This window comes from Perognathus longimembris, chromosome 3 (genome assembly GCF_023159225.1).
Source record: "Perognathus longimembris pacificus isolate PPM17 chromosome 3, ASM2315922v1, whole genome shotgun sequence".
Taxonomy (NCBI): Eukaryota; Metazoa; Chordata; class Mammalia; order Rodentia; family Heteromyidae; genus Perognathus; species Perognathus longimembris.
Window position 1 is genome coordinate 39,360,902 of NC_063163.1, and position 27,101 is coordinate 39,388,002.

General features: G+C 35.8%; 2 protein-coding genes across 6 annotated transcripts in view; one reads left to right on the top strand and one right to left on the bottom strand.

Moving 5' to 3' along the window:
* Positions 1–27,076, bottom strand: Ccdc122 (coiled-coil domain containing 122). Of its 5 annotated transcripts, none has more exons than XM_048341323.1 (7): positions 26,965–27,076; positions 24,415–24,469; positions 21,371–21,454; positions 20,775–20,890; positions 18,069–18,467; positions 17,051–17,167; positions 1–788 (listed from the first exon to the last, which is right to left on the bottom strand). In XM_048341323.1, the coding sequence occupies exons 3-7, from the start codon at positions 21,414–21,416 to the stop codon at positions 639–641; spliced, it is 828 nt and encodes a 275-aa protein (XP_048197280.1). In that variant the 5' UTR covers positions 21,417–21,454; positions 24,415–24,469; positions 26,965–27,076; the 3' UTR covers positions 1–638. The 5 variants fall into 5 exon arrangements, with proteins under 5 accessions (XP_048197280.1, XP_048197278.1, XP_048197279.1 ...); XM_048341321.1 differs by having other exon boundaries at positions 24,415–26,415; XM_048341322.1 differs by lacking the exon at positions 26,965–27,076 and adding an exon at positions 26,738–26,881.
* Positions 1–27,101, top strand: part of Lacc1 (laccase domain containing 1) — an 83,025-nt gene that overhangs the window by 42,113 nt on the left and 13,811 nt on the right. The gene's annotated exons all lie outside the window — the stretch shown is intronic.

The window sequence follows — 27,101 nt, forward strand, 5'->3', positions numbered from 1 at the left end:
TTATTTAATAACAAGGAAAAATGATATCTGTTTTCTAGACAAAGGAAAAAACAGTGAAATATCCGAAGCACTAGACATACAATATTAACATGAATATTAGTATTTATGGGCTACTATGAAAACAGTTGTTTAAAAAAGCAAGATCTAATAAAAAGTTTGAAAGACAGCCACTTTTTAATGTCTCAACAATTTTAAATCATGGAAAATTTAATTGTCACTTTTCTTCTAAATTTTTTCATGGTAGTGTGGTGAATACAACATTCTTACAAACAGGCATTCATGACTATTATCTTACATACCCCAAATATTCATATAGAAGCTTCTACTATTCTCCTGACACACTTTTCACTGTCAACCTATCGCTATCCAGTTTAGGGTAAGATTAGTACTTTAATCAACAGATAATGGATTAAGAAAACCAGAAAATATATGTCATTGAAACAGGCCTCTAACATGGGTAGTGGTTCTTACAAATCTGAAGGGGACGGAGATTGGGCTCAAGTAGTAGAGCTCTTGCCAAGCAAGCACGACATCTGGAGTTCCATCTAGTACTGCCAAAGAAGAAAAAAAGAAAAAGAAAACCCAAAGTCTCATAATTTTGATTGGTCTGATCTGTGGTCCACATTGTTCTATGGCAGTTACTCTTTCATTCCAATGCATTTTCTTAATTCAGCTGCAGTTTTTTCCAACTGCTCAATGCTCCATTGCCATTGTCTTCTATTTGACTGAAGCTTGTTCACCTGACAGTGCAAACGCTTAAGAATTGCATTGTATCTCTTATGTTGTACCTATTAAAAGAATGGTACATATTAATAGGCTTCACGAAAATAAATAGTAAACAACTATAAAGGATTTTATGACTACTTTGAAGAAGAAAATACTTACTAGAAAGTGTTCATTTAAAATAATTATAAACAGTATTTGTATAACTATTTGACACTTGTTGCCTGTTTGGTGTGCTAAGGGTTTTCTACATATAATTAAATTCTTATGGTGCATTATTATCCTCTTTGAAAATCAAAGAATAATTTGACCAGAGCTGCCTAGCTAGCAAGTGATGGTGTTTTGGTATTAGAAACACAAGTGAATCATCCATGATGAAATAACTTCTATTTGTCAAAGCTGTGAAAAAAAGTAAAAACTTCTGTGAAAAAGAATAACTTCTATTAGCCAATGCTATCTTAATGTAAATTTGGCTCAGAGCTGCTCCCTTACTTTGAATCTCTATATAATAAGCTGCTATCTAAATTCATGTGTAAACTGAGAACCAGTTTAGCAATATACATTTTATAGGAAAAAATACAGTAACCAAGTTTCAATCACAGACTGCCAGAAGATCCAAACATGCTCACATAAGAATATGCTGAGCTGTAACCAACCAGGCTGCTTCTGAACTTCACTTTCATTTACTCTGCTGAAATGTTGCCTGCCCCTATTACCGAACCTCTGCTGATTCTAAGAGTTTGCTAATTCATAAATCATTCTTTGCTCAATTACACTGTGTTGAATTTAATTTAATCTAAAGTTTTTCTTTTACTACTAGTGAAGAAAAATTGATTCCATTTCTTGTATTCAGGGGCTTATTGAAACACAGACCCAAATATAGGTCTTAAAGATCTAAGAGCTAATGTAGTCTATTTCTCTGCCATAAAGTAAATCAGTGTTTATGCTGAGCTAGTCAATGATAGCCTATAAGCAATTAAGCACAGTAGAAACTGCAAAGTTTTGGAGTCTGGACACAGAAAGTAAAAATATCAAAATTCCAGATGCTAGTTTGAGCTATATAAAAAATACCTACCTTTGTTTTTATATCAACTTTATTAACATGTAATTTACCTAGGACAATTTGTCCTTTCATCTCAATGATTTTTAGTACATTCACAGAGTTGTGCAATAATCACCACAATCTGTTTTAGAATATTTTCACTATCACTCACAGAAAGCCAGTACCCATTAGCAATTACTATTCCTCTACTTCCACATTTCCCCCTGGCAAAACCATTAATCTACTTTCTCTTTATATACAGTTGCCTATTCCAGATATTTCATATAAATGGAATTCTATTTCTTTTTGGGGGAGAATTCTATTTCATATAAATGGAATTCCATATAAATAGAATTATATATGTTGTCTTTTGTGTATAAGTTTATCTAGCATGTGTGAATACTTTTACTGTCATATAATAGCCATTGTCAGATAAACCACATTTTATTTATCCAGTTCATCCATCAGGAGACATTTGAGGTGTCTCTCTTTTTGAGCTACTATAAAATTATGAGCATTCATGTGTGCTTGTATGGACATACGTTATTCCATTTTCTTGGGCATGTACCTAGGAACAGAATGACTAAGACAAATGTTAACTCTGTGTTTAATCATTTGAAAAACTACCAGAGCTGTTTTCCAAAGTGAATGCAACACTACATTCCCACCAGAGGGGGAATTACTAACTCCTTCACATCCTCAAAAATGCTTGTTATCATCTTTTTTGTCATGGTTACTTGCAGATATGAATGGTATGTCATTATAGTAAAAGATATAATCTTAAATGCATTAGTACAATGATAGGATTAGTATGGCTGTGAAATTACTGGTCTGTTATATGTTTAGGAGTTGGTAAGTAAAGTAGATTAAATCAATTCAAGGAAAGATCAGGTTATAAAACTACAACTCAACAAATGTATCAAAATAACTGAATTTCCAAACATGTTTATAAGCTCAGCCAGGTGTAAAGGAGACAAGACTCATAGTTTCTGCAGTTTGAAGATTACCACCAATTTCCTTCTTACCAGGACAGAGATCAGCTCGTACAGTGAGTCTTTCCCAGACTCCTTTCTTCTCTTTCTCAGGTCTTCCCTCACTTAGCTCAGTGGCTCCTAACCTTGATTGTGCCATGGATCTTCTGACAGTGTGAAAAAGATTATGGACTTCTTCATCAGGTATTTCTTTCACATTGTGACAGTCCTGGAGCTTAAATTGTTGCGCTCAAAGCTAGTGCTCTACCAATTGACCACAGCTCCCCTTCCAGCTTTTTTGGTAGTTAATTGGAAATAAGAGTCTTACAGACTTTTCTGCCAGGCCTAGATTCAAACCACTATCCTCAGATCTCAGGCTCCAAAGAAGCTAGGCTTACAGTATGAGCTATCTGTGCCCAGCTTAGAGGACATATTTTAAAACACATAAACATACAGGATTGCAAAGAAAACAAATCATGTGGAAACACAAGCAGCAGGAATAACTGGAACAGAGCATTAAAATATACCATGAGGGTGGAACAACTAGACACTATGTTGAACTTGGGAGTGGGACAGGAAGGAAAAACTGAGAGACAGTGAGGGTAGGGGTGAATTTGTCAAAAAGAAATGTACTCATTACCTAACTTACATAACTGTAACCTGTCTGTATATCACCTTTATAATAACAATAAACAAAAAAAAATTTTAAATACTATGATAAAAACAAAATGAGTACCTGTCAACTGACATTTCATATAAATTGCTATAAGTTGATATATCTCTAAGTTCTCAGCTTTGATTCAGAAACGGTTAACAGAATTTCTTCACTAGGATATAAGATATATTCACATATATATGGCTATGTGCTGATTATATGCTTATATTCGTGTTTTATTATAAAATTATACTTCAGTAATTATGAAACTAAGATATGACAGGTGAAAGTAGATGTGTACAAAATACCCTCAGTAAAACTACAGATTACTGGTGACAGCTAGGCATCACAACTAGTGTTAGTGTGTCTAAAGAAAATGAGGGCTGAGGTAACAGTACAAGAAATGTATCCAATGTCTAATGTATGAAATTGTAACCTCTCTGTAATTCAGTTTGATAATATATATATATATATATATATAAAAGAAAGAAAGAACGTATCATCAGGAATGTCTCCTGTAGTATAAAAATAGGTATGTGATGGAAAGCATGTGTTGAGAGTTCTCAAGCAGACACTGTCTATCTGACAAGTTCATCATGGAGGATGTCTCCTTGGGCATCTAGAGCCAGAGGTTATGACTGACTTTATTTTCATGCTTGCCCACCAACTTTGTGATAATGTGGCTCCCAATTGTTTCTCTGTGGGAAAGGCAGTTATCGGACTAGTTATCTGATTTTCTTGAACGTTTTCTTTATTCATTATAGACTATGAAACTAGCTTTCCAGTTTTTTACACTAGTTACTTGCAAAATCTCCATGGTTATTTGACTCTGGAACACTAACCACATTATTTTCTAAATTTGCAAGGTACTTTTGGCCTAGAGGTAACTTCATGAAGGCAAAAGCCACCTTAAGAGATTTCTTAAAGCCCAGTCATTTGATTAGCCTCTGCTGGGAAAATCCTGACGTTGATAGGTATCTTAATAAAACTTGAGCAGCATTAATCAGCTAGTAATGTAGTAGTTCTATAGAGCATGAAAGGGTTTTTTTTATTTGTTTTTTTCTCTAGGAAAGTGTAGGTGCTCTTCTTAGTGTTTGTGCATAGGTAAGGATAAGAATGAGAGACCTAGCTGTGGAATCCACAAAGCACACTACAAAAGGGAACATGTCCCTATATATTAACACTCTTCTCTACTACTTTTTCTTGTTATCTCTTCTCAATATGCTGTACCTCTATTTTTCTTTTTCTTTTGTACCACTATTTTATAAGCCTAGACATATTTCTACTTTATGATCCTTTGTGCTTGATTTGCCTTTCACCTGGAAAGCTTCCTCAGATATGTGTGTATGGATATATATACATACATGTATACACACACACACACACACACGACTAGCTACTTTATGTGTTTTCTCAAAAGACATCTACTCAGTGAAAATCTTTCTTTTTCTATCTTTTTTTTTTTTTTTGCCAGTCTTGGGGCTTGAACTCAGGACCTGAGCACTGTCCTTGGCTTCTTTTTGCTCAAGGCTAGCACTCTACCACTTGAGCCACGGCGCTAATTCTGGCTTTTTCTTTTTATGTGGTGGTAAGGAATTGAACCCAGGGCTTCATGCATGCAAGACCAGCATTCTACCACTAAGCCATATTCCCAGCCCCTCTCAGTGAGGGTCTAATGTTTCACCCTTTCTCCCCTCTCACCATATACCTTACATATCCATTTCCTCACATTTTTTTGCTCTTGACTAGCAAGCTGTATGTGTCTACCTTGTTTATATTTATAACTAAAATGCAAATTTCTTAAGAAGAAGGATTTTACTCATTTATTTTATCACCACTTTATCATCAGAACTTAAAAGAATAATTGGCAGACCATAGGAATTCAACAAATGTGTTGAGCTACTGAATAAATGAATACAATGAGGCAGGTTTTACAAATAAAATACTATACCTAATCATATTAAACATTTGTTCTTTTATATTTTATAAAGCAGAATAATTTGTTACTGTGTTATCTACTTAAATAATTCTACACAAATTATTCTTATCTTGCCTTCAGCTTACCTTTCTCTCCTTTGCTTCTATGGGTTTTTCTCATAGGATTGGGTCACGCTATTTAATTATTTCTGCTGCTGACATCAATATGTGAATGCATTTGTCAACTGTGTAGTTGTATGTTGTTTTGTTCCAAGATTAAACCTACTTTCTTCAAGACCGCTAATATCTCTGAAAGTACACTATTTTTCCTATCCTTTTACATTTTAAAATCAAATTGTATACAATTTAGGCAAGAGCAAGCCATCAATGTTTTACACAAGGTCTGTTATCACAAAATATTGCTTGCAGCACTCATCATTTGCTAAAATCATCTTAGCTCCTCCAGTCTCCTCTTGAACTTGGCAAATAACACTTTAAAAAAAAACAACTTTGAACTGAAATTCATTGATTGTTGCTGTTATATCTGAGGCTTTGTATTTGGCTTTCCCAATTTTTTCATTAGTGACTCAGCTTCTCGTTATTTTTTCCTCCCTCTTATCTTTAGTTTCCTTCCTCTAAATATATAAAGCAGACAATAAAAATGGAAAGAGACATTTGGGGATAAATATTTAGAAATGCCATTTTCATTTAGATATGTCCTAGAAATACTAAAAATGTTTGACAAAAATTGAAATTCAAAAGTCATTTTCAATTTTTTCCAGAATTCAAATGTAAAATATAAAAACTAAATAGTCAATGCACAAAACATCTGAAAGCATTAAATATTAGGACAAAAGAATGCTGTAGTCCAGATAAGAGATGACCCTTGAAATGCAGCCAGGGTTTGGCTAAATAACCCAAAGGGTCAGAAAAAAGCCTCAGAAGGAGGAATAAAGTAATATAAGTCTTCTGGTATTTGAATTCATTTTCTTTAATAATTGGTTATTATGAGAATGGCGTTATTCTTATCAACAATTAGTTCACATTGCGCAGTAAGTACAACTGATGGGGAAAATGTCAGGACAATGATATGAGTATATTTTTCTTTTGTTTCAATAATCTATTATGGAGAATCTTTTCTTTTTTGATTAATATTCTAATGAAATTGAGGACTGCTTTAAAATATTAGAAATAACAGAGCTAATATTAGAAATCACAAACAAAAGAAATGTACTCATTACTTATATAAATGTAACCCCTCTGTATATGACCTTTACAATAAAATTCAAAAAATAAAAGAAAACACCAATGATTCTTACCAAAAAATTTCTTATCTATTATGAAAATTTCAAAATTCAAAATTTCAGAGCACAAAGTTTTATGATAAAATTATTTTTAAAAATTGGACTTTACTTCAAAATCTGAGTGGCCACTTACATCATGCTTTACCATTTAAAATATAAATTTACAGTGCTGCTACTGGCAAAATGGAGATGTACTTCCTATACCTATTCTTCCAGTTAGGCACAAGTAAAAACCTCTAGACTTCAAATATAAAACAAACACAAGCACTTGGAAAAGTTGGAGAGAAGAAAGCAAATTGGCCTGGCCCTTCAGGATCCAAACAATGAGATACATTTTCCTTTTCCTCTGAATATCATAAGAGAAGATTCTAAAGAAGACAACAATTTCAAAATACCAATAAGTGAAGAAAAAGGCCACAAGAAAAATCTACGCTCTCTAGTCAAAAGAATGAGGAAAAATGATAGCCTAGAAGCACAAATAATTTTTAAATGTATTTATTCGTTTATTTTTAAGTAGTCTGACAACTTAAACATACAGCATCTTGTCTTATGATGCTTTCCTTTTCTTAATTTTTTATTATCTTTAAATAGCTTCACAAAGGGGTTTCAATTCAAACTGTCAATTTTTAAATACAGTGTGTCTTTTTAAAAAACTATGTATTCTTTTGTAAAGGTGATGTACATAGGAATTACAGTTACATAAGTCAGAAGAAGAGTTCAATTTCTTGAACAATGTTAGCCCTTCCCTTCTCTCTCTCAGTTTTTCCCTCCCATCTCCACCCGTAAGTTGTATAGTTCATTTTCAACAGTGTCTAGTGAGTTTCACTGCTGCATTGTTCACCCTTTGTCCCACTATTTCTGTGCCTTCCCTTGCTCTCCCAAAGACAACAAACAAGCCTGGAGAAAATGAAAACAAAAACAGCAAAAAAAAAAGGAGAAAAATAAAACCTCATTTCCATTTTCTGGAGTTCATTTCAATAAATATTATAGTCAGATGCACATAGCTACTGCACCTATGTGATCCTCTCCTAAGAATATCCTCCTTTGGTCTCACTGTGTCAGTACCTAGAGATCTTCATACTATATCATGTCCCAGTGTATTTTTTTTCTTTTACAATCCAGGCACATTGCAGTTGCCATAAATGAGGGAAACTATGCAGTGTATGTTTCTCTGGGTCTGGCTTAGTTCACTTAATGTAATTTTTCTAAGTCTTTCCATTTCTTTACAAATGGTACAATATCATTCTCTCTGATGGATGAGTAGAATTCCACTGTGTATATATACCATGTTTTCTTGATCCATTCATCCACTGAAGGGCATCTGGGTTGATTCCATATGTTGGCTATGATAAACAATACTGTAATGAACATGGTTGTGCTGGTAGCTTTAGTGTGGCCTTGCTTGTGTTCTACTGGATAGCCCAAGAGTGGAACTGTTGGGTCATAGAGAAGTGTTCCAGAGTGGCTGAACAAGTTCACATTCCTACCAATAGTGTATTAGACATCCCTTTTGCTATATCCTCACCAGTTTGTTATTGGTAGTTATCTTGAAGAATGCAAGCAATACAAATCAAATGACATCGAGAGTCCATTTCATCTCTGTTAAAATGACCATTATCTAGAAAACTAACAATAACAATGATAATACCACTCACACTGGTGAAGGCTCACTGAACAACTGTAATCCATCATTTCTAGCTATATTAAAGTTCCCTAGTCTACTGCTAAGAGTAGTATGAGAGAGCGCTAGCTAGGTTCAGGAGTTAAAAAAAATACGTTTCATGTATATTTCCAAATATATGAAGTTAAAAAGCAGAACTAAACCATATTGGACATATAAACACTGTTTCCTACCAGGGATGGAATGGGGAGGGGGTCATGGCTGGGGAGTTTTAATCTCCTTTGAACAGTAATAAACTACATCACCTGATATTGGTGGAGACCACTTCATGGTCCTGGACTTCCACCTTCACCAATTAGAAGTAGTTCCTCTCCTTGTTGGAGTAATGTCAGAGGACTATTCACTACAGTATTCACTTGTAACAAGGCCATGTCCCTAGTATCAGTAGAGGCTATGTGCTAAACAGTAAGGTATAACTCTCTCCCTCCAAACCAGGGTGTATAGGTAGAGTTCTAGAGGACAGCCAAACTCCCAGTCCTAGCCCCTAACAGTAGTCCTTCCCTTTTTTATCCTTTTCTATGGGTGTCAATGGAGACTGATAGGACATTCTGGACCTCAGCTACCCCCAGAAGTAATGAAGATACAGAATCTTAAGATATTATATCCAACCTTTCCAGATTTCAATAAAAAAATCAATTATCATACTACAAGAAAATCTCAAATAGAATAACAAATTACATTCACATCAGTATAGCAAAGAAGTTACAATTATCTGATTAGCACTTTAGTTATCATAATATGCTTCAACAAGTAGTTGCAAACATGCCTGGATAAAATAGAAAGCTTGGGGGAGGGGGAAAGGGAAGACAAAGTGGGGGGGGAGTGTAAAAAAAGGAAAACTAAAATGAAACTTGAAGAACTGAAAGAAACAATATAATGAGTAAGTCAATGGATTTTAGCAGTACCTACAGAGAACAGAAGGGGAAAAAAATCAGTATTCACTAGAAGAATAGTAGAAGAGTACTCACTTTGGGCAACAGAAAGCTCATTTAATAAAGAAATGAACAGAGCTTCAGGGACCCATAAGTCTGCAAGAAAAGGTCTAACATTCATATTACTGGAGTCATACACAGAGAGTAGAAAGAAAAAGTGAAAAGGAATTCAAATAAATAGTAATTGGAAAGTCTCAAATTTGCAAAAGATATAAACCTGTAGAAACAAAAAGGCCAAAGAATCTCAAATAGGATAAATCCAAATAAATTCATCTTCAAACATGTCATAGTAAAATCTGTTAAAACTAAGGTCAGAAAATCGTGAAGGCAGCAAGAAAGAAACGCTGGTATCAAGGAGGAAAAAACAACTTTAAATGACAGATGATTTCTCATCAGAAATCATGGAGGCCAGACGGAAGTGGCATATTTTTCAACTGTGGAAAAAACTGTCAAGTTAGAAAATTATACGCAGCAAAAAAAATTCTTCAGGAATAAAAGGGAAGTCAAGATATTCTCAAGTGACCTCTCCTAGCAGAATAAATTTAGAAATTTTCTAAAGAAAAAGGAAATGATAAAAGAAGGAATGTTAGCACATCAGGATGAAAGAAAAAATATGGTAAGCAAAAGTCTGAGTAAAGCAGGGACAGATGGAGCTATGATAGCTAAAAGGTAGGGATTTCTTTTTAGGTGATGAAAAATTCTAAAATTAGCTTTCATAAAAGTTTCACATTTGGAACTTCTGGGAAGACGGGGGAGGAGCAGCAGAGCCCTAGCTGAGCTCCCTCCGACATCGCAGTTTTCTCACCCCATAGAAACTTTTACTCCTAGAAAGACAGCCAGAGTAAGTTCTAACAGTACAGGGATTCTGGCCAGGAAGGAAAAATCGACTTTGCTCATCTGAAAACATAGATTTGAGCACCGGGCGGCGTCCCACCGCCACGCCAGTGCCGGCACAGCACCCGGCACAGCGACCAGCACTCCTCGTGGCTAAAGCACACAGCATAGACCAGGGAGCAATCCTCCAGACGGCGGCTGAGCACAGACGGGCTGAAATTGCAGAGAAAGTGTGAGTACCCCACGAAAGATATTCTCACTCGCGTCCACAGAGCAGCTTCTGGAAGGTAGCCCTTTCCCCACCACCAGTGCAAAGCGCCATCTTTGACACTGGCATAGGGTCAGACCAGACTGGAACTAAAGCGGGCCTGGGGAAAGTGAGGACAAAGGAGCCATCTTTGAAAAGGGCAAGAGGGACCGACCAGTGAGAGCCAGCTCCGCCCAGGAGAATGCCCCCTGCCCAGGTGGGAGGCTCTTCCTGGGCCTGGGCTTAGCCAGAGATGCCCCGCCCTGCTCGCTGGAATTTCTAAATTTAAAGCGAAAGTGGTGAGCAGCTACCGGCGGCACGGAAACACCAGACGGGGGAACAAACAGTTCCTGAGACAGATAAATGGTCCTGTCACAGAGGAAGCCCAATTCCCAGCCAGAAACTGAGCTGAATTCCATAGTTACCTCCGCCAGGGGGCCGCCCCACCCAGGAGGGAGGAACCTCCCCCAGGCAAGCAACTCTCAGCCGGGTAAACCAGGCCAGAGGAGCCCCACCCTGCTGAGTACCCAGCCCATTCAAAGCCAGGCGTTAAAGGCCACGGCCCCACAGCAGACAGAGGAGCCACAGTTCCCGAGACTGCTCACGTCCCCATCTACAGAGGATGCTCATGGCCTACCTGCAAGCTGTGCAAACCACAGAGACCCAGGATTACACAAAAGGGGAGAAGGGTTAGAACAGATCCACCCCCTGCAAACTGATAGCAAGTCAAACCAGCCAATCAGGAAAACAGACTGCAGACCATCGCAAGGAAACCAGAGAATGGGGGAAAGACCACCCAAACAAGGAGGACTCCATTTTATTTTTCTTTTCAAACATTTTTTAAACTTTAAAAAAAATTTTTTTTCACTTCTGAAACATCATTGGTTTTCTTGTTTTCCATTTTTACCTGTTTGTTGTATCAAATTTTTTTTTTTTGGTTGTTCGTTTTTCTGGATTTTTTTCCTTATTTTTTATTTTATTTTTTTTAAATAATTTTTCTGTTTTGTGCATCTGTCTTCCAGTATTTTTTCTTTATTTCTCTCTTTGCGTTCTCTTTCTTTAAAAACTACTTTCCTATGAATAACACCTCCATTCTTTTCTGCTAACTCTCCATTGTTTATCATTTTAACCTTGTTCTTTCTACTGATTCTACTCTTCTCCACATTTCCACATCACTGAAACTAAAACAAAATCATCACACACACACCCCCCCCAATACATTTTACTCTATTCTCTTTACTACCTCTAACTTTCCCTCCTGACCTCCAGGTTCCATTGACTCCTGGTTATTGGATAGAGGGTATCCCTGCTTAATCCGAGTGAATCAAAGGGTTCATAGAGAAAGCCAGTCCTAAAAGAACTTAATATAAGAACAAGAATTGCTCATAGGGTTGTAACAGTAAATAAGTAACTACTGAACACAGGGCCCAGGATCAGTTGTTATATTGAAATTGTATTGTTTAGGAACACCAAATCTAATTTTATAGACAGGTATACAAGGTATCTGTATATAATTGTGAACTTATAAGATTTACACAACAGTGCTTGGTAAGGGCTGCTTTGGGTCTTAAATGGTGCTCACAGGTGCTTGTAGATTGGCATTCCCAATCCAAATGGGCAGAAGAAATACAAGAAAGATGGCAAACAATGGAGTCTTCCACTCAAAACAAGCAGGAAACAGAGCTGTCAATCAAAGACATAGAAGAGAACCCTCAAAATGCTCTACAAAGTCTACTGATGAACATGTTAAATGAAAAGTTTGAATCAATACAGCAATCCTTCCATAAAGTAATAGATGATTTCATGGCCTCAACAAATAGAAAGATAAATGACATTCAAGAGTCAAATGAAAAGATAGCTACCCAGGTAAAAGATTTGAAAGACAGCACTCAAAACCAAATTAATGAAGTAAAGAAGTCCATGCAAGACCTAAGAGATGACATGGAGATCATCAAGAAAGACCAGTCAGAAGGAAAAGAGATTCGAAATCAAGTAGCTAGCCTACAGTCCCGACTAACTGAAGCAGAGGATTGAATCTCAGGAGCTGAAGATTCCCTAGAATCTATGGAGAAAGATAAAAAATCAATACAAATCCAGTCCAATCAACAAAACAGATCACTACAGGAGACTCAAGACACAATCAGGAAGCCCAATTTAAGAATAATAGGTATTGAGGAATATCCCTGATGAACATAGACGCAAAAATTCTCAACAAAAATTCTGGCCAATCGACTTCAATAGGTCATCAAAAAAATCATATACCACAATCAAACTGGATTCATCCCAGGGATGCAAAGTTGGTTTAATACACGCAAGTCAATTAATGTAATCCACCACATCAACCGGAGCAAGGTAAATCACATGGTTTTATCTCTGGATGCGGAAAAAGTGTTCGATAAAATCTAGCACCCATTTATGCTAAAAGCCCTGGAAAAACTGGGATTCCAGGGAACATTCCTGAATATAATCAAGGCAGTTTATGACAAACTAACAACAAGCATAACTCTAAATGGTGAAAAACTAAAGCTATTCCCTTTAAAATCAGGAACAAGGCAGGGATGTCCACTCTCTCCCCTGCTCTTCAACATAGTACTAGAATTCCTAGCCAAAGCAATTAGGCAAGAAGAAAATATAAAGGGGATCCAAATAGGAAAAGATGAAGTTAAACTTTCTTTCTTCGCAGATGACATGATCCTATACCTAAAGAACCCCATAGACTCTACCCCCAAGCTACTAGAGCTGATCCAAAACTTTGGCAAAGTTGCAGGATATAAAATAAACCCTCAAAAATCAATGGCCTTTCTCTATGCTAATGACCCAAAGACCAAGGCTGAAATCAGGAAAGCATCTCCTTTTGCAATACCCCCCAAAACATAAAATACCTAGGAATAACCTTAACCAAAGAAGTGAAAGACCTCTTTGAGGAGAACTTTAAAACCTTGAAAAACGAAATTAAGTCAGAACTAAGGAAATGGAAAAACCTCCCATGCGCCTGGATTGGGAGGATTAACATAATCAAAATGGCAATATTGCCAAAGCTATCTACAAATTCAGTGCAATACCCATTAATATCCCAACACCATTTTTTAATGAAATAGTAGAAGAAATCTAGAAATTCATATGGAACAATAAAAGACCTAGAATAGCAAAAACAATCCTAAGCAGAAAGAACAGTGCTGGAGGAATTATAGTACCCAACTTCAAATTGTATTATAAAGCTATAGTAATAAAAACAGCTTGTAATTGGCACCGGAACAGGCCTGAAGACCAATGGAACAGAATTGAAGACCCAGAAATGAACCCACAGAACTATGCCTATTTAATCTTTGATAAAGGAGCTAAAACAATAGTTTGGAAGAAAGATAGCCTCTTTAACAAATGGTGCTGGCAAAACTGGTTCAACACATGCAACAAACTAAAACTAGATCCTTATATATCACCCTGCACCAAAATCAATTCCAAATGGATTAAAGACCTCAAAATCAAAACAGACACCCTGAAAACACTAAAGGAAGGAGTAGGAGAAACACTTGGGCTCCTTGGCGCAGGACAGAACTTCCTTAACAAAGACCCAGAAAGGCTACAAATCAAAGAAAGGATGGACAAATGGGTCTGCATCAAACTGCAGAGCTTCTGCACGGCAAAGGACATAGCTCGCAAGATAAACAGAAAGCCCACAGACTGGGAGAAGATCTTTACTGGCCATTCAGCGGACTAAGGCCTCATATGTAAAATATATGCAGAACTAAAAAATTTACCTTCCTCCAAAACATAACCGCAAAGAACCAATAGCCCCCTCATCAAGTGGGCTAAAGACTTATAAAGAGACTTCTCTGATGAGGAAATGAGAATGGCCAAGAGACATATGAAAAAGTGCTCTACATCACTGGCCATAAAAGAAATGCAAATCAAAACAACATTGAGATTCCATCTCACCTGAGTAAGAATGTCCTATATCAAGAAAACTAACAATAACAATTGTTGGAGGGGATGTGGCCAAAAGGGAGCCCTACTTCATTGTTGGTGGGAATGTAAACTGGTTCAGCCACTCTGGAAAGCAGTATGAAGATTCCTCAGAAGGCTAAATATAGAACTCCCCTATGACCCAGCAACCCCACTTTTGGGTATCTATCCAAAAAAACCACAACAAAATCACAGTAAAGCTACCAGCACAACAATGTTCATCACAGCGCAATTTGTCATAGCTAGAATCTGGAACCAACCCAAATGCCCCTCAGTAGACGAATGGATCAGGAAAATGTGGTACATATACACAATGGATTTTATGCCTCTATCAGAAAGAATGACAGTGCCTCATTTGTAAGGAAATGGAAGGACTTGGAAAAAAATTACACTAAGTGAAGTGAGCCAGACCCAAAGAAACATGGACTCTATGGTCTCCCTTATTGGGAATAATTAGCACAGGTTTAGTCAAGTCACAGCAGAGGATCACAAGAGCCCAATAGCTATACTATACCCTTATGATCACATAAGATGATGCTAAGTGAAATGAACTCCATGCATGGAAACGATTGTTATATCACAGTTGTAACTACTTTCAACGTCCCATGTGTATCTGTAGCTTCTACTATTGATGATGTTCTTGTATCACCTTCCTGTGGTTGTATCTACACTATCTCTGTAATCTTATCTGAGTATATTGGAAACCGTCTATACTGGTATTAGAACTAGGAAATTGAAAGGGAATACCAAAATTAAGAGACACAGGAAAAAAAAAGACAAACAACTACAAAAGCAATACTTGCAAAACTGTATGGTATAAGTGAACTGAACACCTCATGGGGGGAAAGGGAAAGGGGGAGGAGAGAGGGGGGAATGAGGGACGAGGTAACAAACAGTACAAGAAATGTATCCAATGCCTAACGTATGAAACTGTAACCTCTCTGTACATCAGTTTGATAATAAAAATTTGAATAAAAAAAGTTTCACATTTCTGTGAGTATACTAAAAGCCATTGAGTTATATGTGCTAGCAAATTCTATGGTATGTAAGCTATTTCTCAATAAAACTATTTTGGAAAAAAAATCAGTTGATGAAATTACTGTTGAGAATTTTCTGGTCATTCTGGGTAAGTTCTATATCTTGAAGTGGTAGTAATACCTGTGTGTGTTTTATACACATATATGTTATGTAAATATATACATATGTACTTATACTGTATATGTGTATTTATATATCAAAATTAACCTAGACAAACATTTACAATTTGTATCTTTACTCTTGTAACAATATTTTCATAAAATATAGTAATATAAGAAAATTACTGGGCAATCTCAAATTTGCTTCTGAAATGCTGTGTCAACTGACACTAATACAAATAGTACCTAAAAATTCTGGCATTCTACTATGTATCTTTACCAACTATAATATTGAAAATTGAATGGCTAAAACCATAGTAAACCATCACTGTAGTTTTAATACTCAATTTTTTATCATTAGAAGGCTGTTCATCTTTTCCATTGTCTTTCATATATTCTTGTTTCAAAGAATGTCTCCATTTTACTTGCCCATGTATGACATTTTCCGGTCTATTTCTTATCATTTATTAATGTTATCAATATTTCTCCAAATATTAATTTGTCTTCTCTATTCTTACAATGTCTTTTCATAATCTAAAAACTTGTGTCATACTCAAAAATAAAAAAAATTAATCATGGAATTTGTGTGGGCTTGTCTTTTGGTTAAGTTTCTCTCCTATATTATTATAATATTATGAGTAGAGATCCAATTTTATTCTAGCATTCTTATTTTCATAGTTTAACCTGCTTTGTTTATACCATTTGTGCATTTTTTGTTTACATTTATTGCTAGATTTTTTGTTTTATAAATAATGTGTGTTTTTACATTAACTATATACTATCTTACCATTGACAATATTTAAACATTTTTTGATGTGTAAAGCAGATAAAAGACATATCTTGTCTTAAATTCCTAGTAAACTGTAAGACAAAGGTCATGGTGTTTTTTTACAGAGAAACATAAATATGAAAGTTTTAATCTTCAAATCCTCATGTGCTTTTCTATTGCATTAGTCACAATCGAGTTACACTGTGCACTTTCATTTTCACATTGATAGCTTATAAAGATAAAATTAACTATATTTTCAATGAATATAATTTTCTTTCCCATATCTGTTCTCCCTTCATTTAAACAATAATAATATAGAAGTCCAGAATGGTACCACAATCCTTTAAAATGTTTAGTCTTATTTTTGGTTTGCATATCAATTTGTTTTCTACTTAACAGTTTATAACTGCACTACAAAATCTTGGAATAATATTATTTCGAATAATATTTTCTGTTGCCTTGTATTCTATTTTGAGAAGTTTTTCATGTCCAGGAACAGTTGTTTTCACTATCTAGCCTTTGTTTTCTAGCCCTTAATTAGTTTTGTTTTGTTTTTGAGATAGGATTTCACTGTGTAGCTGATATTAGCTTCCAACTTTTGATGCTCTGCACCTCAGTGAACTGGGTGTTACTATTCTAGGCAGGCTCTATGCCTGGCATACTCCAGATTTAAACATAAGTACTTGCTTTGATTGAATATATTTGCATATGTGGACATCTTTATCTCTATTTATAATTTGTGTTTACTGAATTCTTTAGTTCTTTCATGTTCTCTAGTTGTTTTGAGAACTGGTTGTAAACTATAGGACTATGAATTTAGTATTAGCCTAAGAAATAGCCTTATGAAACATTAGAACATAGATAATGAAGACTTACCTCTATGTCTTTTCTTAATTTTTCATGTGTCTTTTTTTCTTCAAGAAGAAAACATGTTTTTTCAATGATAGCTTCTTTTACAGTTATAATTTCATTCTTTATCTTTGAAATATCCTCCTATATGTTTATAAAATTAAAAATAATTCCAGTCATAAATGGAATGGTATGGTCTTCAAAGAATAGAGAGAAAAATATAAAGATTTTAAAGTATAATTATTAATTCAGATTATTAGAACATGTTAAATGGATTTTAGTTGGGTTGGATCCATTAGAAACTAGAGAAAGCCTTTTGGGGGAATTACACTTTCTTCAACAAATGGATTGTTTACTATGATTTTATTTGATCATATGTTATATGAATCCACAGGGGATCTGTAACTATTCATTTGTACATTTGCCTACTTAATACATAACTTCTGTAGTTAACTCAAGTTTTTAAAACTTGTGAAAATGGGGGGCTGGGAATATGGCCTAGTGGCAAGAGTGCTTGCCTTCTATACATGAAGTCCTAGATTTGATTCCTCAGTACCACATACATAGAAAACAACCAGAAGTGGCACTGTGGCACAAGTGGCAGAGTGCTATCCTTGAGCAAAAAGAAGCCAGGGACAGTGTTCCGGCCCTGAGTTCAAGCCCCCAGGATTGGCAAAAGAAAAAAAAAAAGGTTCCTGAAGTAGTAAAACAGCAATGGAAATTTTATTGAGTTCATTATAAATTTATTATTTATTATACATAGTATTAGTTATTATTTATATAGTTATAAAGAAAAGTAACAGAGAAATTTGGGTAATTAAGAACTCAAACCTGGGGCCAGGAATACCGACTAGTAGCAAGAGTGCTTGCTTTGTATACATGAAGCCCTGGGTTCGATTCCCTAGCACCACATATATAGAAAACAGCCAGAAGTGGCCCCGTGGCTCAAGTGGTAGAGTGCTAGCCTTGAGCTAAAAGAAGCCAGGGACAGTGTTCAGGTCCTGAGTCCAAGGCCTAGGCAAATAAAAAAAAAAAGAATTCAAACCTGTACTTGTGTTATCTGGCTCCCTCCTGGATTTTGGAGATCTTGCATTAGTTCATCTTTCTTTATCTTTAGTTGTTTAACAAGGCCTCGTTTTTCATTGAGTTCAGTCACAAATGACCATTTGCTTTCTATCTCCCCCAAGCTTTCTTTATGTGCATTAATTTTTGCATAATATTCATTATATCTTATCATGTGTTTCTCATAATCTTCTTGAGCTGTTTCTATATCAAACTTAAGCTTTATATTTTCTTTATATACAGACTTGATTTGAGTTTCAAGGCATTCACATTGAAGTTTGGAATTCTCCATTGTATCATCTTGTTGATAAATTTGCCTCTCTGTTTCTTTAGTTTCCTGAGAGATGGCTGCTATTTGTTTTTCAAGCTCATGAAGTTCATTCTGTAATATATTTCAACATTATTGTTATTATTATTAATGAATTATTCAGCTTGAGAGCAAATGCATTGTTTTGATGCACAATGCACGTAGGAAAGTCACTTAGCATAAAATATATAGTTATCAGATCTAGAAAAAATGCATAGAATAATACATTCAGTAGTGTAATAAAATTATTTTATAATCTCATAAAGGTGCCAGAATTATTCTATTTCTTATTTTTTAATGCTTACCTAATTCAAAATTGTTTTGGTTATTCTAAATCTCTTCATTTTCACATGGCTTTTACAATCACAATGACAATTATAACAAAAAAAAGTCTCAGGACTTTTATCAAGATTAATTTTAATCTACATATGAAGATGGGAAAACTAACATATAAATAATACAGAGTTTTCTGACTCAGAAAATGACATAGCACTCCTGTTATTTGGATCTTCTTTAATTTTTCTGGCACCTGTCAACCTAAAGATCTTGGTAAATCTTTTGTCAAATTTTCTCCAAAGCACTATAAAGCTATGGTACTAATATAATTGGCACTGCTTTACACTTTATAATTTTAAAATAGATTTTACCTTACTAATTATGTATCCTACAATCTATTTAAGCTAATCTGTTTAGTCCCTAATAGCTCAACAAAAGATTCTTTGGGATTTTCTAAAGATAACCATGCAATCTATAAATAAAATGATTTACTTATTCCTTCCTCATCTGGATTCATTTTATTTCTTTTCCTAACATGATTGTACTGGCTTGAACTAATGGCTGAACTACCATATGAATAGAAATGAGAGCAGACATCTTTCTTTGCTCATGATCTTTGGAGAGAAACATTTAATCTAAACATTAGGTATATAGTTGGTTACAGTATTATATAGATGCTCTTTTGGGGGAATTAATCTCTCTTCTATTCCTAATATTCTGGGAGTCTTTTTCTTTTATCATGAGCAGATGTTGGCTTATTGACAAGTGCTTTTATGTATCTATAATTCTATTTCTCTGAAACAGTTCAATAGCTCCTTGCTTAAAAGCCATTAAAGCTTTCCCATCACTTCTAAAACAAAGTTTAAGGTTCTTATCATGATGTATATCCCCTACAACTTCTCAAAATATACTTGTGCTATATCATTACCAAATGCCTTATAATGCTATGAATGTGCCAATGCTATTTCAGGACACTGAAAATTTTCTTTGGAATATCATCTTCTTTCCCCCTGATGTTGTAAGCCTGATCCAGAGCCTAAGCATTCCAGTGAACTACTGAGGTTCTTTAAAAAGCCAACCTGGAAAGACTATTCCTTTTGTGCTCATCCCTTCTTTGGTGATAAATCTGTGCTGAGTTCATTCATGATTCTACTGTTGACACTACTACCATGCATGTAATTATTTGTTTACTCTGTCTCCCTCCCCAGTAAGTGATAAGCAATGCAAGGCTAAAGATAATATTTAGAAAAATACTTTAATAGAGAGTAGGCTCCCAATGTAAATAAAATAATACCTATGAAACACTCTGAAGATTGAGAAATTTTATAGAACATGTCTTCACAGAAATCTAAAACATTATTCTTGTAAATATTAACATTATCATATGTCTGCTACTTCATTAACATATAAAGCCGATGACAAAATCTAGAGCTATCTCATTGAACCTTTACAAAAATCTTACAGGTAGTCAGTTCTATTATTATGTCCATTTTACAAATGAGGACACAGAGACACAAATTCAAATATAAAGCTAAAATTCACAAATCTGGCCTTTCAAAAAGGCACCTTAACTCCAGAATCTATTCTTTTCATTTCATGATATATTTAATAATGATCTTTACAAAATACAAGTAAATATACTGCTTTCATTTTCATTTCTCTAGTCATAGTCACAGAATTTAATTATGTCGCATGCAAAGACCAAGAATGACTCCCATGTTCCTCATAAAGGAACCATGAATGTATTATGAGAAGGAAGAAGCACAGAAGCAGGCTACTTGAAATGTTAACGACTACTAGTGATCCACAAGCCAGAGTTTTCTGAGCTTCCTTGAATTTGTCATTTTGGATTCAATGGTATTATGTACACTTAGGCCATAGCAGCAATAATACTGTTCAATCCTTTTAATGTAGGGAAGTGTAACATGTTCCATAAACATGATATGTTCATATAGATGTCACTTAAGGAGAACAGAAAAACTGAGAAAATAAATATAAATTTAATGTTGATACTAATATTAAATATTCTTAATAATTTCTCTATCACTAATAACATTTGAAGAAACATTTGAAGGATAATATGAATGATACTATGAAATAAATTACCTGCAAATGGAATAGAACTCTTTTGTTTTTTTCTATTTCTGATATTTGTGACTGCTGTTGTTTTGCAACTTGCTCTACAGCCTCAGTTAATGAAGATGTGTCTTGTTTACTCATAGCTAGACAAATAAGGTACATGATAAAAATTAATGCAAGTATTTTACAAAAGCTCTATTTTTACATGAAATCATGAAAAATGATGCTTCCTTCTAATGAATTAAACTAAGAATAGCTATCTTCCTTTTTTGACTCTGCAAACAAAATTTTAAAAAATAAGCAATTACAAGTTGCTTACTATGTTAGAGCTCCCTCTTTCTGAAACAACATATTTTTACTGTCCTAATTTTTTAATCCAGGTCATTTACACATATAATTTCTGGATTACCATAACAAATGCATACAGTTGATCAGTTTTCATTATAGACCTATATTTGCAGATTGGTATGCATTTTCTAGTGCACTATATACATATGTTTCTTCCTGAAGTATAGCTATTTTCTTCTAATTTGTTACCTATTTTAACACCATCAATCTTCTCATACTACTGTTTTGTTGTTGCTTATCTTTTAATTGTTTGTTTCTTAACAGTGCTTCATTACCTTCTTCAGGAATGCCTTCACTCTTCCTTTCTTTGTTGTCTGACATAGTCAAGTCTATAATGAAGTAAAACTTAATGACAGAACCTGTGAAAAACTTCAAAGAATACTTAGCCAACCACAGGCGTATAAAGTAGCAAACACAAAATTTATGTCTATGCCTGCTCTGGCTTTGAACCATGATCCTCAGATCACTGCCTCCTGAATAGCTAGGATTAGGCAGAAGCCATCAGTGCTTGATTCTTTCTCTTAATACTAGTCATGGGCACTGGCATCTTTTACATTTGTTCATTTTCTGTATCCCTTAACTAATATAAACTCTATGAAAGTAGAAACTTAGAAGTGCCTGATACATCACAGAGGTAAAGGTATTCTGTGTATTCAGTGTAAAGGTATTCTGTCTCTAGTTCACCCTGTTCTGACAGAATAACACACCTGAAACTCTGTTCTGATCAGGTCAATAATATAACCAATCTTTCAATTCAACTCCATCTCAGATTGTATCTTAATCTTTCTATGTTGATGTGATTGCTCACTTTTTAGTATGTTTCTCTATATTGTATTATGATACATAACATTACTCTAGAGTAAGACAAAACCAATTCTGAATCCACACTGTACCATTTACTAGCCTGATAGGTAAATCATTTCTAATTTGACCCTCAAGACCTTATCTGTAAGACAAGGACAGCAGTAGTATCTGCCTCCTCCGTGTTGTTGTGAGGACTTTGTATGTCATGATATAATGCAAGTAAAGTATTAAGCAAATTCCTGCCACAGAGTGAATATTCAACCAATTTTAATTTTTATTATTTTCATTATTTTATACTGTCTTTCATCTGATACTATGAGCTCCAAGAAAGCAAATACGCTGTCTTAAACATTTTTGCATTTCTAGATTATTTGATGACAAAAACTAAAGAAAGAAGAAATTCGATTTATACAATTTAAAATAAAGTAACTGGTACCTCTTAATCTCTACTTCAACCAAAATCAAAGCATCCCAAACTGAAGAACTCTTGTATGATTCATGAAAAATGCTGAAAATTTGTATGTTTCAGTTTTATTGGATCTCTATAAATGGAGGAAAAATAATGTACTGCCACCTACTGGCGAATTATTAGAATTACACAAATCAATGTAAACAGACTTTAAAGGCAATACTGAAAAATCGTTCAACCACGACCTTATGAGAAGTTAAAAAATTATTAGATCTATCTAAAAGAGTGAAATAAATCATTAAAAATTTTTGTCTTAGGGATCTGGGCATGTTAGTACACACCTATAATCCCAGAATTTGGTAGGATAAGACAGAAAGATCTGACCATTGCTAGGAGATGCCGCCTCTAAAAATCAATGTGTGTGTAATATATAGTGCACATATATTGTTATCATGTATCTATTACATACCAGTTCCTTAGAATATGCTGGATTTAAAAGTTATCTCTTTCTCTGGCCAGCAATAAGACTAAAATTTCAGCAGATTGAAAACAGAAAGAAATCGGGTGTATTGTACCCTATCTTCCTATCCAAGATAGTACAAGCAACACATATATATTATCTATGTTGTTCCTAGTTTTGTATTAAATGTGAATTTGTTCACAATGTAACTGATAGGTTTAGTCATTATGGACTGCCAGAACTTTAAAGGATGAACAGGCAACTATTTCAAAGTTTCTTACCTCTGGGTGAGAAATTAGAGGCTTATGTTCAAATCAAATCATAACCACCTGCTTGTCCCTATCAGGAAAGTAAGAGACAAAGTCTTTTGGTCTTATTCTAACCAAGTAAGACCAATTTCCAAATGAAGAACTTTGTAGTAGGTTGAATGATAACCCTCAAAGGTAAGTTCATGTAATAACCACCAAAACCTATAAATGTGACTCTATTTGGGGAAAGGGTCCTTAAAGATGTAATTAAGTTAAGGACTTCAAGATGAAATCATCCTGCACTTAAGATGGGCCCCAATATAACGGCAGGTGAGAGTGAATAGGCACACAATGGCTAGATTATAAGTAAAAATAGAACTCAGACTCATAACCAGCAGCCACCAACCCAGGACAACAACCTATTATTTAGAGTAACAAGTCCAGAAAATTACTCTGTTTACAAATTACACTTGTAGGAAGTGAGATTGTTACTTCAAGTAAGAATTTAAGAAGCCAATAATTAAATCAAGTGGCTCCAAATGGCTGGCCCCTACCTAGTGACTAGGACAATTTCCCTAATTCTCCTAACTTCCAACTTGGGACCAAGCAGAAAAAGCCAAATACAAACCTGTGACCAATTACATAGGATTTCTCATGTGTACCTGCAACCAATTATATAGGATGCCTCATTTTTAGGTGGCCTACCGTTATTAGTTTCTTATGCTATCACTTCTACTCAAGCCATACCCATTCCTCTGCCTGCCTTTAACTGTCTAAACCCAAATGATGGTGGGAGATTCCCTTGCAAGATCTGAATATATAAACTATGTTTACTCTTATTTGGTTGGTCTTCATTGATTTTCAGGTATCTTCACATGAGAAAAGAAACGAGGAATTTAAAACTCAGACACATAAAGAAATAGCATGTGAAGATGGAGACATGGAGTAACCTAAGTAATAGAGCCTTAGGCCAAGGATCACCTGGAGCCACCAAAAGAAGGACATTTTCAAAGGATATGAGGTCCTGACAACACTTCGATTCCACATCCAGTAAGAGAACGGTTTATTTTCAACCATCCAGTTTGTGGTAATTTGTTTTGGCAGCCTCAGAAAACCTAACAAAGCTTTTAACAAGGATATCTGAATCTTTTACAATGTCCTTTTCAATAAGGACATTACTGTAACCTGAGTGTAAGTGGCTTAAAAAGTGTTCAGTTTTTGAAAATTGTACTTTTCTCAGAAGATTTCCAAGGAGGCCTAATGTGATGGTGATGCACTCTGTATTTATAGATACTCATGTTGGGGAGGTAGCAACAGGAGAATCAAAGTTCAAGGCCAGCCTCAGCAAAAAGCTAGCAGGATCCAATCAAAAAACAAGCTGGGTATGGTGGTTCATACCTGTAATCTCAGCTATTCAGGAGATAGAGTCAGAGGATCTTGGTTTAAAGTCAGCCTGGGAAAAAGTACAAGATTTATCTGAAAAAACATTTACATGTATAAAATATCTTATAAAGTATAAGAATGTCAACATTTCCTAGTGTTCCCCTTTCACAGCCAGTTCCTCAAAATGTTTTAAGTCCTGATGAGAAAGAAAAAGACATAGGCAGAAAGTATAAGTAGAGAGGTAGATCTGACAGTTTTGTTCTACCAATTGAATTGTACAATCTTTCATTTGTTCCAAAACCTGCTTAGGCCAGTTACACTATCTTAATGACTTAACTAAGCATCATGCAAACCAATAGCATGGAAATAAGTTTTTTTTTAATCTACTTAATATTTTGGACTCAGTAAAGTATGTAAGTATAAAAATGGTAAATGAATAAATTTTAAACGGGCACGTTAAAAATTTTAGGCACTTTTCAAAGTCCCTTTATATTTTCCTCTTGTAGGAATAAAGTCTAGGGAAATCTTAGCTGATGAATTATCTGCATGATGGCGGCAAAATATAAAATGCAGAACTCCCATCAGAAGACCATATGCAAAAAAAAAAAAAAGGCCCTATACTTTCTCAATTGATTGGCAAGTGGACATACCAAATGAACAATGACTGTTTTGGGCTAAAATAAAGCTTAAAACATTATGCTAAGCTTTTCCATGATTCTCTGGTTTACCTTTTTTTTTTCTTTTTTTTCCTAAAAAGTATTAGTTGTGACTTGCATACTGCAACATTCAGGTTAAAAAGTATATAATTCAGTATTTAATCAATATTCAGTTTATTGCTTGGATTGGGGATACAGACTACCTATGAGAGCGTCTTGCATATGATCAAAATGCCAGAAGAAACTACTTGTCTTGGTGACAGGATGGGACTTTAATGAAGGTTGTTTGAGTTTGAATAGTCTTGAAAAGAAGCAGTTAACTGGTCATATAAAAAGAAGGACATTCTATTAGAATAAGTAGCAAATGGAAAGAATGTAATCCTGTGTCCTACTCAAAGAACTATGTGTTTGATTGGCTTGGGAACAGGCACTTCGTTTTCAAGCCTAATTATGTATTTGAATCATCTTATCAAAATTAAAACAAGAAGCCAAAGCAAAACATGCCTAGGCCTGACTCTTAAGAGATTCTTATTCACTATTAAAACCTTCTTGTAGTTCACATGTGCAACAAGATGGAGACTCACTGGAGTGGGCAGAGGTGAAGTAAGAATATTAGGAAATGAGTGTAAGAGGAGATGGCAAAGGAAATGGTATGCAAATACAATATCACAATTTCCCCAACATCATTTTGAAATTTTTTGTTTTTCACTTTTACTTCTCTTGCATGAAAGAATTAGAACTCTCATTATTTCTGTAACGGGGATAAAAGTTTTGCATCTAGTTGGTAACTAGATCTTTTTCTGGATCAACATTTAGCATAAAACGAGCTCAGGGTAGAGGGTTTCACTCACAGTTCTTAGTGAATGTCTACTGAAAACATAATTTTACCAAAAAAAAGTTGGCAGAGATAATGAAGAGTAGGTCTATTCTGAGATGATGTTCCTGGTCTTTAGCCAAGTAGAAATAGGTGCACATTTACAAAAGCTCTTCTACGGTCTCAGACACCTGAGATTTTTCCCTCCACAGGAAACTTCTTCAAAACTTACATATGTAGCAACAATAAAGACAAAGAGGCCTCTCTTTACCTCATAGCCAGGTCTATGGGGTGCATCATTTTACTTTTTGAGGGTCAGGTAACCCCCCTTCCATATATGGGCATCCCTACCTTATCGCAGCTGCTCAATGGTTTTTAAACAGATGAACATGGTACCTCTTGGAAGACAGTTGAAGCATGCCTAATGTACCTTTAACACGATTCCAAGAATCAGCATCTGCGGTCTGAGAGCATGTGTTTTCAAAAGGCCTAAGTAACATCTGTGTTGACAATGCAAGTCGAGGGGAGTGGAGTGTCGGGGGGCCACTGTAGAAAGAAAAGGGCTGGTTGGCCCTAGGCCAGGCCTGGTGGTGTGCAGCGTTGTAGTTCCAGACACATGGGAACCAAAGGCGGGAGGGGGGTGCAAAAAAAGGCGGGAGGCTGGGCTCAAGTGGGAGACTACCCAGCAAGCACAAGGCTCCGCGGTTCAAATCCCGGTCTTATCCGTCTCCGCACAAACGTGTTGATTCTGTCAGTAAGAAATGCAGACTCGACAAAAGGGAAGGGAAGGGGGGGAAAAAGGAGAACCAACCAACTTTTTTCTGGAAACAGAAAACACCAAAAAAAAAAAAAAAATTCCCCAGTGTACAAATTGCGAAGGGCTAAGCTGACCGGCTCGGGGTGCCAGACCGCAGCGCTGGGTCAGCGAAGGCGGGAGCCGCGGCTCCACAGGCCCTGAAGTCCAGCCCGCGGGGAAGGGGGACGCTGGCCCCGCCGCCGCCCGCCCCGGGGGCCCCCAAGCCCGCGGCGCTCCGCCACACGCCCCCGCCGCCCTCGCCCCCCCTCCCCTTCCCAACCCCCTCCCGCCCCGCTGACCAGCTGGGGTCTGCCCACAGGGGCCCGGGAGGCGCCGGCTCGGACACCTGGGGCCTCCACAAGGCCACGGGATGCGGACGGGAAACTACGCGGACGCCGAACGGCGACGACGGCAGCGGGGAATTCCCCCGCGCTCG

What these genes read in the sequence shown, in the direction of transcription:
- Ccdc122 (XM_048341323.1), bottom strand. Translation starts at nt 21,416, where the DNA reads ATGTCAGACAACAAAGAAAGGAAGAGTGAAGGCATTCCTGAAGAAG. An exon ending in TGAAGGCATTCCTGAAGAAG is followed by an intron (nt 20,891 to 21,370) that starts GTAATGAAGCAC and finishes TTATTTGTCTAG; the next exon opens with CTATGAGTAAACAAGACACA. An exon ending in GAGTTCTATTCCATTTGCAG is followed by an intron (nt 18,468 to 20,774) that starts GTAATTTATTTC and finishes AATATATTACAG; the next exon opens with AATGAACTTCATGAGCTTGA.